Source organism: Bacillus rossius, chromosome 7, assembly GCF_032445375.1.
Source record: "Bacillus rossius redtenbacheri isolate Brsri chromosome 7, Brsri_v3, whole genome shotgun sequence".
Classification (NCBI taxonomy): Eukaryota; Metazoa; Arthropoda; class Insecta; order Phasmatodea; family Bacillidae; genus Bacillus; species Bacillus rossius.
The window spans coordinates 40,187,345-40,209,139 of NC_086335.1; the positions used below are offsets into that span (position 1 = coordinate 40,187,345).

Here is a 21,795-nt window from a genome sequence, read left to right on the forward strand (position 1 = left end):
GACATTTCAAATTATAATTAATTTCTGACTTAGCACCATTATGTTCGTAATATAACCTGAAGTACTTTAAAGATTACTGCATGTTTTTTACAGGAAGCCAAATCCTAGTGGCATGTGGCGATAAGGAGCTAAGTCAGTTCGTAATCTTTCACCACCAGGGATAGAAGCCCCTTAATCGTTTCATTATTGACCACATTTCAGCAGTAGTGTACATTTTTAAATCTTAGTTCATTGGCTCCGTAGTCAGCTCACCACGGCTGGCCTGAACTCACCAAAAGCTTAACCTTATCATCTGTGCCCATGCAAGGGATGTTTTCTTGTAATATGTAATTTGTTATATTTTTCTGGTCGTGTGTTGCAGTCCAGGCCCTTAATGGACATTAGTTGAGAGACATTTGCAGCGTGCTCGCACAGGGCCCACATTTTAGGCAAACAGTGCGCCCTAAGACTTTTACATTTATGCCCCGAGGACTTTCGGGGCCAGACTTTGTAGCTCACGTATCATTAATTTAATTTAGGGCTCGTAGCCATAACAGGCTCATGTATGCATTCCAAGTGATTATTTGGTCCACAACTTCAGTGGTTTTAGTGTTCTTCTAGCATGCGATTTAGGGTTTGTCAATGTTAGTGTATTATCATCTAACTACGCAGTGTAGAATAGCTGCCAACCTTATGTTAGCAGGCTCATGTTCTATGCAATTTAATGTTCAATGCAGCACATTCTGTCTTCCATGGCTGCTGATATAGAATGTTTATGGACTTTAAATAGTCTACTAGCCATTTTCGTTAAAGTTCTGATATTTAATCATGTGAAAATTTCTACCTGGTAAAAAATTCAACCAATATTATGGTCGTAAGTTGATTAAATATGACTTTTAGAGTAATCAGTTTGTTTTTAAATTAAGAAAAAAAGACATGTTTAGAATTACTAGATGATTTTACTATCCACATCCAAATTCACAAAAGCACACATATATGATACATATACATATATACAATTCCCCAACCACACTTTTAGTTGCAAAAAATCCTTGAATAACAGTACCAAACAATTTTATTTTTCGTGTGAAAAAAAGGGGAGGGGATGCTAGTCTGTTCTTTGTGCTGAAGTTTCGTTGCCAGCTAAACTTTTCTCCGAGGTTTGAGGTGACGTTCAGCTGTTAACAGTGAATCGGGTCTCTCTCTCTCTCTTTCTATATATATATATATATATATATATATATATATATATATATATATATATATATACATACACATATACATATAGTTATATATATATATATAAAGTCCGAGAAGGTGCCACATAGATGATGGGTGCGACAATGTTAAAACATGTTCTCAACCATACTATATCAATATACATTTGTGCACTTTGTATCACGTATGAATATCCTACTTATGGTACTGAAAATTATGGAGCTGTGTAGTTTATAGGTTTATTTAAGATACATCCAGAATTATATATATATGTTACTGTAAAATAAAACTGTTTCAAATTTTTAAATGCCCTTTCATACTCTTTTACGATTAGATTTTATGAGTCCGAAGCCCTATGTGTTTGGCCCAACTGGAAATATTTTGAGGAATATATTAATATTAGCTCATATTAACATAACACATATAATAAAATATAGACAGGCATAAGTGTGTAGATATTATAAAAATGCCACGTTTTGTTCTGACATTAATGTACGTATGTGCACCAAGCAAAAAATCGTGGTTTTATGTTGTCTTCGTATAGATGTGAAGAGGAGTTCTTCAAGTCTGCAACATGAAAGATTCATACATGTACAGTAAGTTACTTAGTGCATAATTTAATCCACGTAACTACTTGTAACTTAACACAACTCGTCGACTCTTGTTCACGCATATCTCTGCTTAAAGTAGGACCTATATCGAAATGTATTTTAATATGAATACTCAAGCTACAACCTTTGGCACATGGCATCGCCATCGAGACTCCGTATGCCATCTAATCTAATTAAACTAAGAGTATTTTGTAGGAGTATCCGGGTTAGGGAAGGACCTAAGTGCGTCTCGGGTAAAGCTGTACACCTAGTCATGCTGGGTATTAGCCGTGCAGGAGAGGGTCGCATGCATCGTTGCTTCGTGCGGGAATCAGCCAGACATAGTTAGCGACTGATGCCATGACTAACTCCCCTATCTTAAATCTAAATTAAAACCATGTTAAGTTGGGCCCCAGGTAAAACCCGCATCGTCAAAAGGAAAACCCTGGGCATAGACATGCAGGGTACAATAGGGATTGCATTAAGCATGTAGGGAAATACCAGGAAAAAGAGAATGGTTCGGTAGAAGAGTCGATAGTTGCAGAAGTACCGAAGTCCGCTTTATTAATTTTCTCCACATCGGGATGTTTGTTGTAACGAGTGACAAACGCTCTCTACAATCACCACCCAACCAGCTAATAGACAGCACCTAAAAACTATGCAAAGAAGAAAAACATTACGAACTTACAAACTAGGCACTCGGTCAAACATATTTTTTATATAATACATATGCTAATAGGTCTTCTCTACACAAATCGTGTCATTATTTTTATTGTAGAAAACTCTTTTTATTTATTTATTTTAAAGTTTTTTTTCTGAACTACAAAAACAAACTGGTTGTGTTTAATGTAATTAGCTGTCAAATTCAATCGCTGACATTTTTTTGTATTTACCCAAAAAGAGAATTAATTATTTCATATTACTTCAGCTTTGTGGAATAATTACAATTCCACTAAGATAAATTAATTTAATTATATTTAGGTGTTAAAAAAGATAAAAAAAGGTTGTTTTACTGACAGATACTAGATATAAGGAATGTTTAATAATGTAGCATTAACATTCTATAAGCGAAACAACTTTTTTTTGTTGCTTTTTTTGGATGTTATTAACACGCCAGAATGGCTGTCTTTTTCCCCTTCAATTTATCAGTTGTTTCAGCTTGTTTTGAACAACAGTCTTTGTAAGTTAATTGGAAAATAAGAATTTTCTAACCTTTATTATTTTTATTACTAGGCTCATCTAAATACTTTTCGTTCAACCCGAAATGAACTGTGTTACCTACGTCTAGAACAGCTAATGCTTATACAAAAGAAAAAAATGCTGCTACGTTGATGCGTGAATTTCATTGCCTCCCTCGTTCAGAAACAGACCTAATGATTAGAGACCTGAAAAATTCGCGGGTTCATTTCGTGTTATGCTAAAATTCAAATAATTATACCTTAGTGCGGCTTTTGCCATTGGTTCACTGTTAATCTGGAGGACTGAGAGCCAATTAGAGACCCTCACTCACAGAAGTGTCGAATCACAGGTTACCCAGTCGAGACGACTCACAAGTCAGCAGCCAATGTATAGTTGGCATTTTCCCGAGTGTGTAGAGGATATTGGAGTCTATCCTGAAGTTCATTGAACCCGCGAATTTTTCCGGTCTCTACTAATGATCCATCTGTGTATTTACTACCGAGGCTATACATTCATTCCCCTTTGTACTGACAGCAGCACGTATTGTATTAAATAATTTGGGAACACATTTTGCCAGTTGACTATTTCTGCCGCTTTTCAGGAATGTCAGCACTATCAATAATAACATAATATAATAAATCAATTGTAGAGACTTAAAAAAAAAACTGTAGCGTCGTACATTAGCCGTCACCAAAACTGAGTAGTAGACAAACATAGACAAACACAAGCAGCGTTACGAGAATTATGTAGCATCACTGCTGCGTCATGTCTACCTCTCCCCTGCCGTCTCCCTCCCCCCCCCCCGGACGTTACAACTAACATATAGCATTCTACACTACGTACCTATCCCCCGTCCCTTTGCCTTCTTACCATTCGATCGCAAAGTGCATGCGTTGTAGTGGCGTCGCCACTGACGCACTCCCTGCCTCTACCTGCCTCTACCGGTTCCCCCACAACGTATTCCTCTCATGCGATGGGAATTTTTGTAACGCTCGAAAATTGTGGCCCCCTCAGCAAATACGCTTCACTTTAAACTTTGAATATATATAGTGTATAGAAGTCGCCAGCCCAGGTTACAATTTCTAATACGGTTTGAGGTAGTTGGTTAATTCACCGCCGCAATCGCCACCATCTCTAGGGCATCGACTTGTGGTGGTCCCTAGCGGACAAGTGTCAAACTCTTCAAACACCCCTTCCCCACCCTCCCTCAAACATGCTTTGTCCTCCACCCACCCACTCCCTTCCACACATCCCTACAGTTTAGTGACGCACAAATTCCAGTTGAACGACCTTGAGCTGCAGTGAATGTCGGGTGGGGGATGCGGGGAATGACAGCGGGCGACAGTGCTGCGCTCTAACGTGTAAATAACAACCTAAGACGATACACCGGCGCGGGGCCCTGGTAATAACCTCCAACTCGGATGCCAAAAGCAGTTGTACCTTTGAATATATATACTGTATAGAAGTCGCGAGTGGATAGGATTTACTCTACGTTTTTCAGATGCGTATGAAGAGCAGCTTGGGAACTTCACCGCTGCAGTGCGCTGCCGTAACGCCCTGTATCGTCTTAGTTGTTATTTATACGTTAGAGCGCAGCACTGTCGCCCGCTGTCATTCCCCGCACCCCTCATCCATCATTCACTGCAGCTCAACGTCGTTCAACGGGTGGGGGAAGGGGTGTCTGAAGAGTTGGACACTTGTCCGCTAGGGACCACCACAAGTCGATGCCCTAGAGATGGTGGCGATTGCGGCGGTGAATTAACCAACTACCTCAAAACCGTATTAGAATTTTTAACCTGGGCTGGCGACTTCTATACAGTATATATATTCAACGGTTGTACACAGTGACTACTGACCCGTCACAGGTCGGCGTACATGACGCGCGTGGCGGCCAGGGCGCCGCACAGGCTGAGCAGGGCGGCGGCGGCGACCACGGCCGTGGTGGAGCCGGCCGCGCTCACCACCTGGCCCATCAGCATGGACAGCGAGAACTGCGCCAGGAACACCATCGAGCTGACGATGGCCACGTCCGTGCCCAGCCCCCGGGGCCGCGCCACGCCGCCGCCTGGCGGGCCCGTCTCGAACTGCGGGGCACACGGCCGCGCGCGGTCACGGTGGCTCAGCTCGCATCTCATTCTTAAAATGGGCGTTCACAACGAATGCTCAAGCAGTCAAGTCTCTGAAGACGTAAAAGGGGGCTTTCGCTACAACAGGCCAAGGAAAGTTCTAATTTGGTAGGTTTGTACAATTTGGTGTCCTAATTAATATCTCGAGTTTGCAAACCTTGAAGATCCGTCGCTCGCGCCACGATATTGGAAAAATGATACAGAAAATAAGTTTTTTTTCGAGAATATCTTCTCTCGAGCACCACATAGGTCAAAAATAGCTATTACAAAAATTATAGGACATGAAATGTCTTGCAACAACTGTAGAAAACATTTTTCAATCAGACGAATAGTTCACGAGTTACAGCGGAGTCAAGCTCAGAAAATTTCTATAAGCACTGGCGTCGTCGGAGATGAAAGAATCAACTTGTTACAATTCTCGTGAAATTGGTGTGTGTTTATATATATATATATATATATGTGTGTGTGTATATTGTATATATATTTGTATATATATATATATACAAATATATATACTGTTATCTTGACCTGTTCAAAGGCAATTTCAATGGTCGTTTAGCTCAGGCTTTCTTTCAGACATTTTCCCCCGGGGGGCAGTTAAAAGTTTCGGGGAGGGGGGGGGAGAGAGATGGGGAAGGAATGAGAAGAAAAATTTTTTCTGTTAGGTCAAGCAATTATTATTAGACCTTTAAACTTCAATTTCATGTAAAAAAATTACCATATTACAAAATAATGAACGTTAATAAACAAACTAAATATTTAAATGCTAAAGCCTACTTTGATTGTTTTTTTACAGAAATCGTATCCGACGACCTTTTTTCATTGCATACAAATCAACTGTTTTTTCAAGAAACTCCTCAGTCGGAATCTCAGGAGCCTCGATACTTATCATCATGCAATGAAATAGGGTTTCCGGTAGCATTCTAGATCTTGTCTTATTCAAAATTCTGTTCATTGTACTGAAAGATCTTTCCACCGAAGCTGTAGTCACAGGAATGGTAAGAATAATTTCGCAAAGTTTTTGTAACTCGCAGTAGCCTACATCAGCCTCAAGGAGTTTTATCACTGGACTCTCGTCCAATTTGAATTGCCCGCTATGAATCATGGATCGTATAAAAAATTGGAAGGATTTCAAGTCTGCAAGTACACCTTCGACATCGAGCATAGGAAAGTGTGCGCAAAACTTACTTGCATCATTGTCTTTTAATTCTAATAATGATTTAAATGTGTCAAAGTGGCTTGAAAATACCAGGATATCTATCGATTTGTCGTTGAACCTGTCTTCAATTTCTTGGAGGACACTTTCACTGTATTCTTTCATACCCTTGAATGTTTTTTTTTGAATCTTCATCAGCAACTAGGCACACCTCAGATCCAAACTTCTCTGTTATTTCGCTTCAGACATTTTTTTGCAAGTCGCTGTTGATGTCTCCACACTGGTCTGCAATATCTCGTAAGTGAAGTTTTGTTGTAGTAATTAGAGGAATGACTTTGGTCAAACTCAAATCCTTTCTCTGCAAAGCATTACTCAGGTAAGAGAGTGCACTGAGGAGTTCATTCATCACATGACAAGTTATGAGAAAACTCTCATTTCTGATTTCCAGCAAAATTCCCCCAGCTAATGACGCGAGGTCTGCTCCTTCTTTATGAATGTGCTCACAAGCCATCAAAATAGACTTCAAGCATCTTAAGACAGTATTCACTACCTTGTAGTGGGACAACCATCTCACTTCAATACATTCTGGAATCTTGAGAACTGGATCATTTACTACTGCTTGAATTTCATGCAAAATGTTTTCTTTTTTTGGTGACTTACTAAACAGCTTATAAATGTCTTTCAAAACATGGAAAAACCTTTTGACTTTTTGATTTTTATTCCTGCAGGAAGCTGCTGCCAGGGACAAGATGTGTGCTCTACAGTGTATGTAAATAACTTCCTTGTTCGCCTTCTCTGAAAGCTTCCTTCTTACACCTCCAATGTTTCCAGCCATATTAGAAGCACCATCAAATCCAAAGGCAATAATATTTTCATAATTTAAATCAAGAGCAGCAAGTTCCTTGTCAATTGCATCTGCAATAGTTTCTGCCTTTCCATTTGGGATTTTAACTATTGCTAAGAACTTTTCCACTGGTACTTTATAACATGTCATTGTATTCCCACCATACATGTGTGAGTTAAAGGGCAAAGATAAAGAGGTGCGTTCGGGAACATAATACCGTGGGGGCGAGCACTTGAGACACACATGCTGGACTCTGCTAACTGCATCTATAACAAAGGATGCCTGGCAAACCGATTGCAATCATTTATAAAAACTTAACATACTGAAAGAGGGACTGCATAATAGACATGGCCATGAACCAGTTTTTAATCAATTTACATGAAGATTGTGACTGTAACGAATTTCTTTCCTTAACAAGTAACATTAAAATGGATTCCAATTTTATTTTTTGAATATTCCCCGGGGGGGGGGGGGGCTCTGGGAGAACTCCGGGGGGGCAAAGCCCCCCCGGAGAAGTGCCTGAAAGAAACACTGGTTTAGCTTCCTGACATCCCGCGCGCAGTATAGCTTCTATACACGGCTAGCTGACGTGTGCTGCAGCCAAAGAAAAAAAAAAGGCACACCAGAGATGTTCAGACAGAATTTTTTTAACTATTTAATGAAACGGCTCCGATTAAAGCGAAAAAGACTTCATAAATTTAAACCTCGGTTTCGGACCTGATTTTCGACAAGGAATTTTATTAAAGAACTGCACATCTTTTTTTAAAAATTCATTGAACAGTTAATAATATAAAATTTCCCTTGGTCTTTGTGAACTTTGGTTCACGCCAACCGCGGTTGTTGCACATTTCCGTTCCTTGACTTCCGTCGCATTAGCGAAACCACTCCCACCGAGGGCCAAGAGTATAGTGCAATGTCTTCACTGCGAGGCGACCACTCTCTCACCATGCCCGTGGAGTGGTAGCGGGCGACCAGCAGGTAGGGCATGGTGAACAGAGTGGAGTACATGACGCCTGCCGTCCACGAGAACAGGATCACGCCCACCCTGTGACGCACCAGCGCCATCAGCGTCATGCCCGCCGAGTAGAACAGCAGGCCTCCCACGTACACCCTGCGCGCCCTGCGAACAAACCACGCCACAGCCATACAAAAAAAGAAGGGACTTAAGCAAATACACCGTAGACTAACGACCGTTCTACAATGGCCATGAAACGGAGACACGGATCACGCAAACGAAGACGGATCTCCCGGTACATTTCACTATCGCATCTGTTGTCTCCACAATGCACGGAAAATGTAACAAATGGCAACCAATGAGATTGTATTTCAAGGTTACGAAATATTAATTTAGTAAAAATATATATATATATATATAATGCTTTGAAATCATAGCACGGGCAGAATCGTAATAATTAATAAAAATAAAAGACAAATTAATAAAAAAAAAAAAACACAGATATTTTTGTACTTAAAACAAATGTTAACGTATTTAGAACATAAACAAACATGGCTGCCGCCGCAGCCAAGTACTCCGCTTCTATTGGTCGCACGGAGCAACGTGACAGGAGAGCTCAGCACTGCCGAGCTGATCCGCACGCGTTCGTCTCCGTCTGCGTGCCGTTGTATAAACCCTGTTCCGTGAGATCCGTCTTCATTAACGTAATCCGTCGCCGTTTCCGTGTAATTGCAGAGCGGGCCTAATACGTATCATTAATTTAATTTAGGACTCGTAGCCATAACAGATAATGTATTCATTCTAAATGATTATTCGGTCCACAACTTCAATGGTTTTAGAGTTCTGCTAGCATATGCGATTTAGGGTTTGTCAATGTCAGTGTACTATTCATGTAATTAGATCTAGCTACTCAGTGTAGAATAGCTGCCAACCTTATGTTAGCAGGCTCATGTTATATGCAATTTAATGTTCGCACTTAAAAAAAGTTAAAGTGTGAACATTCGTAATTTTTTTACGTTAAAATATCATTGATTATTTTGTAAGTACTACACATATACTATATGTATAAAATTTATAAAAAGTAGTTTATAATTTATTTTCGCACATTTTCGAATTGTGAACAGGGGAATGAACTTTGGTCTACCTACCTATTGCGAGTTCGTGTGAACGTGTAAATAATAGTCTGTGAACTGTGAACTATATCAGTTTCAAAGAAATAAATTTTTGTGCCTATGCACACGTGTCACAGGCTAATGAGTTTTTTTTATGAAAATGTACTTTTATGTTGCTGATTATTTTCGTTATATTTCATGTTATAAGGAGCTAATTTAAATTTTGTCCAGGTAAGATTTTGTTTTACGAATATACCTAACGGTAGTGTCGTATAATATAGAAGTTAAAAACTTTAGGTAACAGGATTAGATGCAAATACATGTTTAAATAGTTATTCGACTGAAAAGTATATAAGTTTTTTGGAGTCAAGTTATATATACTGCATATATAGTAAAACATAACTATATATAGTTATTCCTTCCACATAAAAGCGAAATAACACACACTTACTCAGGGGCGCAACAACAGGGGGGGGGGGGGGAAAGGGTATTTTGCCCCCCCTCCCCCCCTCTGAAATCTTGAAGTGGGGGCAAACGGGGGCAAAGAAAGTGCTATGTAATCAATTTTTAGATAATAAAACTGCTTAAATAGCACCATTTTACACCTTGCCGCTTCAATAGGGGGGATCGACGATTCTTTATAAAAAAGGTATATTCCCCCCCTCCTTTGGAAATTTAGTTGTTGCGCCCCTGCACTTACTCACTCATCACGAATTCTCCGGTACTATAAGACCTACAGACTTGAAATTTGACTCGTTTATACTGTTGCTACATATACGTCGGCTTAGAACGGATTTGTACGAAAATGAGCTCCTAGGAGGGGTTGCAAGGGACTTAAAAATCACAATTTATTGTTTTTTTTAATTAGATAACTTATAGACTTGAAATTCGGTTTTCCGAAAAACCGCTACTGTATAGCCCGTGCAACGCCAGGTACTTCATATAGTTTATATAAAACTTTCATAAGTAACAAAAAATCAACTTAATAAAACACTTAACACTGACTGACAATAGGTCTATAAGCATGACCTTTTGGATAGGAGTCCTTTATGTAACATAGGTGAGCACTAAGAAACGATTGAAAAAAATTCAATTCATAAGAGGGGTTAAATAGCGAATGAAATTTTGTATGGAAGTTTGTCATTTTTAAAGTCAGAAATATGGAAATTGATATTTAGGCTTCTGTTTGTAAATAAAAGTCAGCTGTATCAGCGTTTTTCGTAATTCATCTAAAATGAGGATAAAATTCTTTCCCATCGGGCACACGGCTAGCAACTCAAGAAATCCATAGGTCCAAGTGACAAAATAATACAGTTCCTAGGCGTTTTTTGTGGTTATTATTTAATTTTGAAACGTAAATATTTATGTTGCTGTGAGTGCATCTCCACATCATGTAATTTATTATCTAAAAAATAATTTAACAAGACTGTAAAACGGAATTACATAATTGAGGACGCTGATCTCAAATGCAGCAGTAAAAATGTTGATGGAAACTTTGCTGCGGCGGCGAGTTTGAGAGGGTGGGAGATACACTGAAACGAGAGCGTGGCATACTGACCTGAATCTCTTTATCAGCTTCTCTATGACGAGGGAGTAACATGCGCACGAGAGGGAATACATCGACATGCCCCAACAGCCGAATCTCACCCCATCTTCATAAGTATCTTTGGCAGGCGTTCCATCTGCAGCCTGAAAACAAGGCAGTTACTATTCTAATACTATGCCCTAATTATACCTATAGCAGTGTATCTCTTTGTTTTAAATATTTCAAACAATCAGAAACAATTTGTTTTGAAATAATATTAGCAGGCTTTCACGGCCATTGTCTGAAGTAGCTTGGCTTCTGGGTTGTAGCCGTGTCCTTGGCAAATAATTCACCGACGTTTCGGTCGACATTGCAGTCGCCATCATCAGGGAGCAGTTACCTACTCAAGTACTACAGTGCGTTAACATCCCTGTTATATACATGGAGTTAGGTGTACATGTATATATAATTATGTATTGAGAATCCAATATTTAAAAGCAATTTAAAATCTCGAGAGTTGGCTTGTCAGACATAAATTCCGTATGCTGAAGACAAGGTTTATGGGCTGCAGAAACATTATCTTAACTAGCAGAAAGAGATATAAAATGTGTTTGTTAGTAAAATTGTGTGCCCAAAAAATTTGTTCTTTACTCGTGCTAACGTTTCAAGTTTCTTGTGGTCCATTCCTGTTGATTATAGGGGTGGAGTTACAGTTTGATGGTTCTTAAAAACTGATCATAAAAATATAATCTGCGCTAAATTATATCTTTCAATTGACTAATTTTAACAGAAGTTTAGGCCAGTTTGAATATTAAATGTTAATAAATGCATGTTTCATTCAGTATTCGTGGTAAAAATGGGAGAGGAGTGGGTGTATAACAATATATTTTGGATAGGCCTGTTTCTGAGGGGCATGAATTGACACCCGACAAGCGCTACCCCCTCCCTTCTGAAATTCATGACGCTTGAATACGTATTTTTAGGTTATCTGAGGATCCACTGCTTTTTAAACATCCGAAAGTCTTAGATAAAATTTGTCACTTATTAAAGGTAGATCGTTACACTACCTCTGCTTATGATTATGTCTTGATACATGTTTTGCAACTTTGGTAGCCATAAATTGATATCTACTTCAGATATTTAAAGTTAGTTTATGAGATGCATTTTTCTTAATAAAAAAAAAACAGTTTTGGGGAGGTTGAGGGGGAGTATGGCCCCCACCCTACCCCTATCTTACTACTCCATTGGTGTCGTTGAATGCATCAACTGATGTTGACAGTTTTACTTTTATCACAAGTCAACTCAAACACTACCTATCCTAACCTGTTCAAACCTACAGCACATTAGGTTAAGTAGTATCTTCTTGACTGGGAGAAAACATTTAGGCCCATTCTTCAATGACACAGATCACGTAAACTGAGACGGATCTCCCGGAACACTTCACTACCGCGTCTTCCGCTTCCGCAATGCACGGTAACGTAACAAGCGACAACCAATGAGATTGAATTTCATGGTTACGAAATATTAAACTAAAAACATATTTAGCTCCGATAACATTACATGGTCACGATTTACACCCATAATAAAAATAAACCATAAAATTTCGATAGAATTTTACATACATGTTTGTACTTGAAACAAATTTTAACATATTTAAAGCTTAAACAAATACTCTTCTTCTATTAGTCGCACGAAGGAACGTAAACTAGAGAGCTGAGCATTGCAGAACTAATCCGTACAGGTCGGTGTCCGCATGCGTGCCATTGTAGTAACTCTGTTCCGTGATATCCGTCTCCATTTAGGTGATTCGCCTCTGCTTCCATGCCATTGTAGAGCAGGCCTTAGACATCAAAAGCGTTCGGAATATGGGATCCAATATTGAGAAATCCTCAAAACCTAGCTCTGCATCCAACAACAGATGGCCTCTGGTTGGCCAAACAGCCTAGCCAAACAGAAGAGAAAAGGCCACTGGTTGGCCAGTACTCCCAGCCAATCACAGAAGTCCAACATCGATTGACCAAAAACAACAGACCAACCAGAAGAAAGGAAGGCTCTGATTGGCCCACTTCTGCAGCCAATCGGGAAACACTCCCCTCTCAGGCAGGATAACTTGCAATAACTTCAGTAGGTAACTGCTCCCAGATGATAGCGACTGCAACATCGACCGAAACGTAGGTGATATCTTCGCCTTCGACGTGGCTACGTTACACACAGAGAAAAAGGTTTGTTTGAATCAAACAAATTTTTGTTTATATATGGCGAAACATATATTTACTTGGCGGAACAAAATATTTTGTTAGTTTAACCAAACTCGGTAAGTAACAAAAATCATTTGTTACACCTAACCAAATATACAATTGTGTTGACAAAATCATTTTGTTGGGTCAACAGAATCTTTCCTACTACAAAATATTTGTTTGGATTAACAAAATATATTTATTTCACCATATATAAACAAAAATTTTGTTGAGGCAAACAAACCTTTCTCTCAGTGGCAGAAGGCAAGTATTTGCAGACTTACGTCTTGCGTTCCTTTTGTAGTTAAAAACCCGAACCGAAACATAACATGTTCACTCCTAATATCCGCAACGCCTCTTTCAACCGAACCATCACTACGAAGCCACAGTGTCTTGCAGGGTGTGTCGACCGCGATGAGTCACCGTCTGGGCTTTGAATATATATACTGTATACTGTATACTGTCGCCAGCCCAGGTTAAACTATCTAATACGGTTTGAGGTAGTTGGTTAATTCACCGCCGCAATCGCCACCATCTCTAGGGCATCGACTTGTGGTGGTCCCTAGCGGACAAGTGTCGAACTCTTCAAACACCCCTTCCCCTCCCGTTGAACGACCTTGAGCTGCAGTGAATGATGGGTGGGGGGGGGGGTGCGGGGAATGACAGCGGGCGACAGTGCTGCGCTCTAACGTGTAAATAACAACCTAAGACGATACAGAGCGTTACGGCAGCGCACTGCAGCGGTGAAGTTCCCAAGCTGCACATCATGCGCTCCTGAAAAACGTAGAGTAAATCCTATCCACTCGCGACTTCTATACAGTATATATATATATATATATATATATATATATATATATATTCAAAGGTCTGGGGGCGGGTCGTCGGGCGCGCTCACCGCGGGGTCGCCCTGGAACACGGCCTCGCCCACGTAGTCCGTGAAGTAGAGCGAGTAGCAGACGTGCGCCATCCAGCAGAACAGGTTGGTGAGGCACAGCACGCGCAGGAAGCCCGGCATGAACACGATGGACGAGAGGTACTGCGCCAGCGTGGGTTCTGCCGCCGGCTCCGGTCCGCCCTGCCACACACACACACACACACACACACCGCGGTGCGTCTGAAGGGCCCCACGCACGTTCCGGAAATCTTCAGAGAAACCAGACCAGGCTCTCGAGTTATCGAAAGCTGCGTGAATGTTCTCTTTTCCAAACATGTACCGGAAATCCTCAGAGGAGAAACTACTCCTCGAGTTATCGGAAGCGGCTTGAATGCATTCTTCTCCAAACATGTACCGGAAATCCCCATAGGAGAAACTACACAGGCCAGGCCCCTCGAGTTATCGAAAGCTGCGTGAATGTTCTCTTTTCCAAACATGTACCGGAAATCCTCATAGGAGAAACTACACAGGCCAGGCCCCTCGAGTTATCGAAAGCGGCGTGAATGTACCCTTCTCCGCACATACACTTTCCGGAAATCCTGCGAAGAATATCAGTGTGTGCCCGGCTCAAAACATGTTCAGAGATGACAATGACATCATCAGACGATGTTGAGGCTTTTATTGGGTGTTCAGTTGTGACACATATAATTAAAAAAAAAAAAAACATATTTTAGAAGTAATTAAGTCGCTTTAAAAGACTGAAGTACGAAATTTTGGTTTATAAACTTCATCACTTCCAGCTTCATACTTTTGTACTTTTCCTCGGGCAAAATTGCCAATGGCCTTTTGGATACATAAAACGCATGGTTTTTGCCCATAGCTCGAAAGTAGTGGTTTTTTGTCCCTATGACCGACTCTCCCCCTTATCTATTCAGGTTTAAGTCATGACATTATTGTATTGTCATCCGGATTACATATACTTGCAAAGTTTCGAATCGATACAACAATTAAAAGTAGGTTAAAATAAAATTTTAAAACTTGATTACATAGTTACAAGGAATTATATATTTTTTTATAAATTCCTCGGAATGCACTACAATATCAATTTTCAAAGTCCCGGTAATTTCGGGGGAAATTGACCCTGCCTACCCTCAAGGAAGTCCGATGGTGTCCGAAGGCCCCGGAAGCACTTTAACGTACTTTAATTAACGTACTTTAATTGACTTTGTTTTCAAAAAATCTGGGGCAAATGACCTTTTCCTAAAAATAAGGGGGGGGGGGAGATGTGAGGACCCCGAATGACTCGGAAACACTCCAATTAGAAAGAGAGTCAACTTTAGAAATGTCAAAAAATTTGTGGTTTTGCCCCCCCCCCCCCATGAGAGGGACAGTCGACTTTGGGCGAATTTCCCACCATACCCCGGACTCATGGATATACAAAAAACATGGTGTTGCCCATAGCATGAAATTAGTGTTTTTTTTTGCCCATATGACTCTTCGGGTCAAAGTCATGAAATTATTGTATTATCATCGGGATTTCATATACTAGCAAAGTTTCAAATCGATACGAAGTAGGTTAAGATTGACTTATAAGATTGGTTACATAGTTAGTTACAAGTAAAGCTAAAAAAAAGCGTATTTAAAATGCTAAACCCCGGCTTTGGACCTTATTACAGACAACAAATTTTATTAAAATACTGCTCATATTGTTAAAATTCATTCAATCTTAGATACTATAAAGTTTCCCTTTGGCTTTGTGAACTTTGGTTGTCGCCATTCGCCACAGATGGCAGCACTGTGACTACACATTTCTGTTCCATGCGACTTCCGTTCCATTTACGAAATTTCTCTTACCGAATGCCTTATACTAAGAGCTAAGATGTTACACATCAAAAATGAACCGATGAGACACTTATATAATAAAAGTACCTGTGAATGTACGGGCTCTGGAACAGGTTTAATGAAAGTTGTCTCATCAACGGATTGGTTGCCACGTTCGTCGAATCCATAGTTGATGTAGCCATTTCCATCAGATTTTCCTCCTAGAGAATTATAGCTTTCTTTTGGTTGGACCTGTGAAAATAAGAATAACGCGTCATAAATAGCAAGTTGACTGTAAATATTTGTTTACTGATTATTATCGTATGCAAACTTACTTCACAAATTACTTTTTTATTTATCTCAGCGTTAAAACGTTTTCCCACTTTATTATGTTTTTGAACAAATTTGGACATCGGAACTTGAACCAACTACCCCAATTATAGACGTAAGGCACATAACTACTTAACCTTTTTTTAATGTTTGACTCAGGTGAATTTTTATCACCAGCGAACCAACTATCTACCCTTTATTGACTAATCATTAACAGTTTCTTTCAACTGATTAATTTAGTTAGTCATATTTTTGACCAATTCAAACTATTCAAACTTATAACCATGCATTCTATGGGACTCGAACCAGAACCCATTGCACCAAAAGCCTGCATGCATCCAAATGCACTACACAGGTCGGCATATATATATATATATAATGTTAGTTTGTATGACGTTGATAAACTCCGACACCGTTTGCCGTTTGACCGTAATAGTTAGAGGAACTAGAGCCGATATGATTAAATCTTGCTTAAAAACTACCCCATTTTGTGAAAGTCTGTTGAATCATTGAAGCTGAATACCAACACGAGGAGTCACTTAGGTGGAGGAAGCACAGATTTGCCAATAAAGCTCCTTTTGATTGGTGATGTGAAAGTACCTGAATCAGACAAAAAATTTGTCATTGATAAAGACCTTGTTGATATCGTGACCAACATTGAATAACTTATCTCTAAAGTGTATCCGGAAGTGGCCAATATCCATGAAAAAATATTATAAATGGATGTGTGAGAGGTCAATTTTAACTGCCAGTAATATAAGCGTTGACGCCATCAACGAAAAAATAATGTCTAAACTACCAGGCTACGTTGTAGACTACCTTGCCACTGATACCGTCATGGACCAAGAAGAACGCCGTACATTACCCTCAAGAATTTTTAAATTCATAGAATCCGTGTGGGCTACCTCCACATTTGTTGCAATTAAAAATTGACATTCTAATTATTTTATTACGTAACTTTAGACCACCAAATTTAAATAACGTAACCAGACTTCAGGTTAAATTTCTTAGAAACAATGTCATTGTTGCTATAGTTTTGAATTGGCCAGCAGTTGGGCAAACGGTATTATTAGCTCGCATTCCGATGATACTTTCAAATTTACCATTTAGTTTTAAACGGTTACAATATCCTGTGAAGGTATCGTTTGCAGTCACTATAAATAAAGCTCAGGGACCAACTTTTAAGTATGTCGGAATAGATTTGAGAGAATACTGTTTTTTCCCCCCCATATGTTGCCTTATCTAGATCAGGTTGAGGAGAAAACCATTATATACTAATACCACACGAATATGTGACTAAAAATAATGTAAATGCTGATGTACTCTAAAAATTTATAAATTATCCGATTTATTTTAAATAATTTAATATGTGTAAGATATGTGTGTTTACTTAGTATGTAAAATTTTTGTGTAAAAAATATAAAAAAATGAAAAAGTATTTGATAAAACAGAAGTCTTTTAAGACATGTGATTTATACAAAAAATAGCATTATAAAAAAATAACGACCAAAAAACCCCAGTGAAGCGGTAACTTGCAGCTATTATTTTTTTTATTATATGTGTGTATATCGCATGGTTGTTGGGAAAACAAGGTTAGTACAGTTTCTTGAATATGGCGTTTTTTTAATAACCAAGGCAAATAAAATAGTTTCTGTGTCTAAAAAAAGTCAGTAAGTGCAAAACACGTGTCGTCTGAATGTTTCAGACACAAAATATTTCTGTCTGATTGTTGACAGCTAAATAATTTTATCTGTTTATGTTGGTAGCCAACTTTTTCCAGGTACCCAAACGATATATTAGCACTGCTTCCAATGAAATAAAATACAATACTCACCGGTTGCAATTGGATGCCGGATGCCTCCACAGCCCCGTAGCTGTGGTTCTCCGAGCCTGGAGATAACCTGGTCCGCTCCAACGCTTGCTTGGACTTTAAACAAAACAGAAATCCAGGACAAATTCTAAGGCCTATGTTAACCACTTCAGGATCCTCCTACAACGTTATAATATCTGTTCAGTTCTTATCTGCAACATGAACTAGCGTTTCATAACAGAATCGCGGGGGGAAACAGGCAAAAGAAAAAAAATTCACTTTGGACTACAGGAGGATTCGTCTCCACCTCACCATGTTTGAGATATTTTTAATTACTGTGTGAGAAACCTAAGATTCATTGAACCCGAGTCAGACGTCCGAATAATCCTCGTTCGTGCATCTTCGGATTTTTTTCTTTTGTAAAATGTAAATAGTAGGTCAGTTGTGTTCCATAAATAAAATTTTGAAAACTTTAGTTTTTTATATTTTTTTCCCCGAGAGGGAAACATCTAGGAGATAGTAACTAAAATGAAAGATTTTTAGGTTATGTCAGCGACATATAAGATATTCTAAAATCACGAAAAAAACTATGAAATCTCGCAAAATGGTCTTTTTATTTTTCTTACTTCGAGGTTGCACGAGCGAGCGGCAAAATTCGATTATATTCGGGAATGTACGAGTTTCAATGAATCTTAGGCTTCCCTTTGTGGCACTCTTGTCCTATAACGTACTAACTAATAGCCCACGGCTTCGCACGCGAAATTGCTGGTAATTGCTGATATTTTACAATTGTAAGAAAAGTATGTATTTCAATCCAAACGTTTATACTAAACTAGTGACTCCAATATCGCTTTTAATTGTAAATCTAAAATAAAAAAAATAAAAAAGCAAAAAATCTAATTTTGTATTTATTTGCATTGGAAATATGACACAAAATTAAAAACAAAAATGTTGATACAATTACTACCAAACCTCACAGGATCACCCGCTGGGATAATCTTAAGATTGCCTGAAAATTTCATCAAAATCGGTCCAGCCATTTTGGAGTCTACAGGTAACATACATACACACATCGATTATTATATATTTAGATTAATAGACACAATGAATTATGAAGTAAATACGAGATTTGATTCATTACAAAACCGTTTTGATTTATATTTTTTGAAGTGGAAATGCGCAAATCTGTTTAAATTTTAATCAAGATAAGTTATTCTCATTGTATAAATACAATTTTAATGTATTAGATAATATATTTTACCTTCATGAAATCACACTAATTCTACCTTCTTTTCATTTCATGAAGTAGCCATGTTAAAACACTGTGAAACAAGCGCCTTTTTAATTTTAATTAATATTATGCCATCGTTTACACTTACACTTTCATTTATTTTGGTTATATCTATTCTCAAAAATTGTAACAATTTTAACAAAATTACAGATACCTACATTATTTTAAAATATTTGAAAGAATCGCATTTTTATTTCAAATGAAGAATATAGGTGTCGCGATTTTATCATATCATTAGTTGATTAGTAGTTATGATTAGTATTAATCAAACTAAATTACCTAAATGTTAACCCCTCGTACCTTTCCCCACAATTATGCCCATGTAAAAATTTAGAACTACAGATTTAATAAATATGGCATTAGCCATTAACAAAACAAGTCTACTTCATATAATTTCTTTTTCAAATATTAAAATAACTAACAGGTGTTTTGAACTCATCAAACATTTGAGGCATAAATGCCGTTCATAAAAAAAAAAAGACCGACTTCATATTAAGTGGCAACTATAGTATAAAAATAATGAAACTAATCTCACAAAAATCTATGTCAGAATCAGTAAAAGTGTAGGACAAGAAAAGTTAACTAGGAAGGAGTAGTACTAGCTCAAGATGATATTATATTTCACCTATCTACAACCATAACGAGGGATTTTATGTAAATAGTATTTTGAGGATGTGACCGTGTATGGTCACGAGACGTTAATTTAAGATTCTACACTCAAACATTTAAGGTCATTAAGAAGCTTTATGAGATATGGTTAAAGGTTAACAATAAACGTTGAAACTGATTTGATGTCTTCGGTCAATGTTCTGCCACCTTACATTTTTTTTTCAGCATAGTTTTTATCCCTTTGTATTTGAACTTTGAATTTAATATGCAGGTTAGGCCCCATCTGGGCAAGTGTTTACCTTGTGGAAAGTAACAAGAGTTTGTGCTTGCTGTGGGAGTTGGGACTCTGATGGGGCCCGGCCTCAAGGGCTACGAATCAAAGAAATATTATACGTGTTTCTATTTGAAAATCCCATAGCAGAAATATTTGTGATTGGAATAATGTTGGTAAGACTACAGAGCAACTGTGGATATCGACATGAGGTCACCTCGGCATCCAGTCGGTCCAGCGGTATCTCCTTGAAGCTGGTGACCGTGGTCGCCACGCAGGCGCAGAATATGAAGGCGATGAGCGTGAAGACGGCGCGCACGTGACCTCCCAGCAGTTCTCCTGGGGACGGCACACGACGCCACGCTACAGCACTGACCACCATACCTTGCGTGGCGGTTCTCTCTCGCCCGTCAGCAGCAGATTTCAGTTCGCTTCAAGGAGAACGGAAAACTTCTGGCTGCGAGTCCGCCCCTATATATATATATATATATATATATATATATATATATATATATATATACACATACACACACACACACAGTTTAATCATTGTATTTGTTTAAAATGTACGTTACCAACTTAATTCTAAAAAAAAATATTTTTTTAACGTAATAAAAATTAATTTGTAATTAAAAAACACCCAGTTCTTCATATTTCCTAACATAAGTGAAAATAACATTATCTAACAATTGACTAATATAAAATTATTGTATAGTTGCACTTCATGCCACCGGGTTAATATTTATCACATGCTCTCCTGTGTTAGAGATAACCGGTATTGGTTTCAAATAATTAATTGGATGAAAATATAATAATAGAACGGGTCTGTGAGCAAGCAACGATTCCAGAAAAAAAATGCACTCTCTGTGTCAAAACGTCTCGACGGGTAAAAATTTGCGATGCGGTTAATTTTCACAGCAGTGCTTTTTCAAGGTGATTTCTAGTTTTTTTTTTTTTTTTTCGTAACAGTCTGTGTACAGCCGAGCTATCATTAATATCAGCTAAGATGATACTTGCTGTTATGAGAACATAGGAGCTATCAACTAGTGGGGCTGGCAGTCACGATGAATGTTTTTTTTTGTCCCCAGGGTGGTATTTCAATAGAATTGGCATAAATATATCAGTTTACAGCATCGTGGACGAACATGCAATACAGAATAACAAGTACCATGACTTATTAAAGGAAATCACCAATGTTTCCAACACTAATGGGCAGGGGCGTAGGAAACGGGGGGGACAGGGGGGACGTGTCCCCCTGACCTTTTTGGGTGGAGGGGACTGTCCCCCCCCCCCCAACTTTCTAGACCGTGATATTTTTATTTTATAATATTATTCTGCCCAACTTTATTTGTAATTTTTTCACTCATCAAATTTTATCTTAAGGAAACAATAATAATTTAAAATCGATGTATCCAATGGTTAGATACAAAAACTGCTTAAAAAGCGCTATTTTGCACTTTTAAAATCAAAATTTTCCGTTGGAGGACCCCCGGACCCCCCGTCTTAGTAAGAGGGGAATGGGTTTACATGACATCAAAATCATTATTTGTCCCCCCCAACTTTATGAACACAGCTACGCCAATGCTAATGGGCAGAGAGTTTGCACATGTTTGCTGTGATTGCTACGAACCACAGCACGACTGGCAAAGCATTTCCTCACCTATGGCCGTGGCGTCCCAGTTTATTCCGCCCAGGGCGTACCCGAAGAAGCCTCCGAGACCCGCCATGACGGTGAACGTGCTGAGGCCTCGAGCGTGGTCCTCTGCATCACAACAACGGTGCGCCGTCACGAACGGGAAGCCTACGATGTAGGCTACTTTCTGTATTGCACAGACCTGAACAAGCCCGAATATCTACCTTCGGCCAAC

General features: G+C 38.8%; 1 protein-coding gene across 1 annotated transcript in view; it reads right to left on the reverse strand.

Moving 5' to 3' along the window:
• Positions 1-1,459: 1,459 nt before the first annotated feature.
• Positions 1,460-21,795, reverse strand: part of LOC134534536 (proton-associated sugar transporter A) — a 42,867-nt gene continuing 22,531 nt past the window's right edge. The window contains exons 5-13 of the mRNA XM_063373018.1: positions 21,588-21,689; positions 20,145-20,266; positions 17,781-17,873; positions 15,725-15,868; positions 13,817-13,996; positions 10,718-10,848; positions 8,038-8,212; positions 4,823-5,050; positions 1,460-1,764 (exon numbers count right to left, since the gene is read on the reverse strand). Coding sequence (XP_063229088.1) covers positions 4,826-5,050; positions 8,038-8,212; positions 10,718-10,848; positions 13,817-13,996; positions 15,725-15,868; positions 17,781-17,873; positions 20,145-20,266; positions 21,588-21,689 — 1,172 coding nt within the window. The 3' untranslated portion in view covers positions 1,460-1,764; positions 4,823-4,825. The remainder of the gene's footprint in view (positions 1,765-4,822; positions 5,051-8,037; positions 8,213-10,717; positions 10,849-13,816; positions 13,997-15,724; positions 15,869-17,780; positions 17,874-20,144; positions 20,267-21,587; positions 21,690-21,795) is intronic.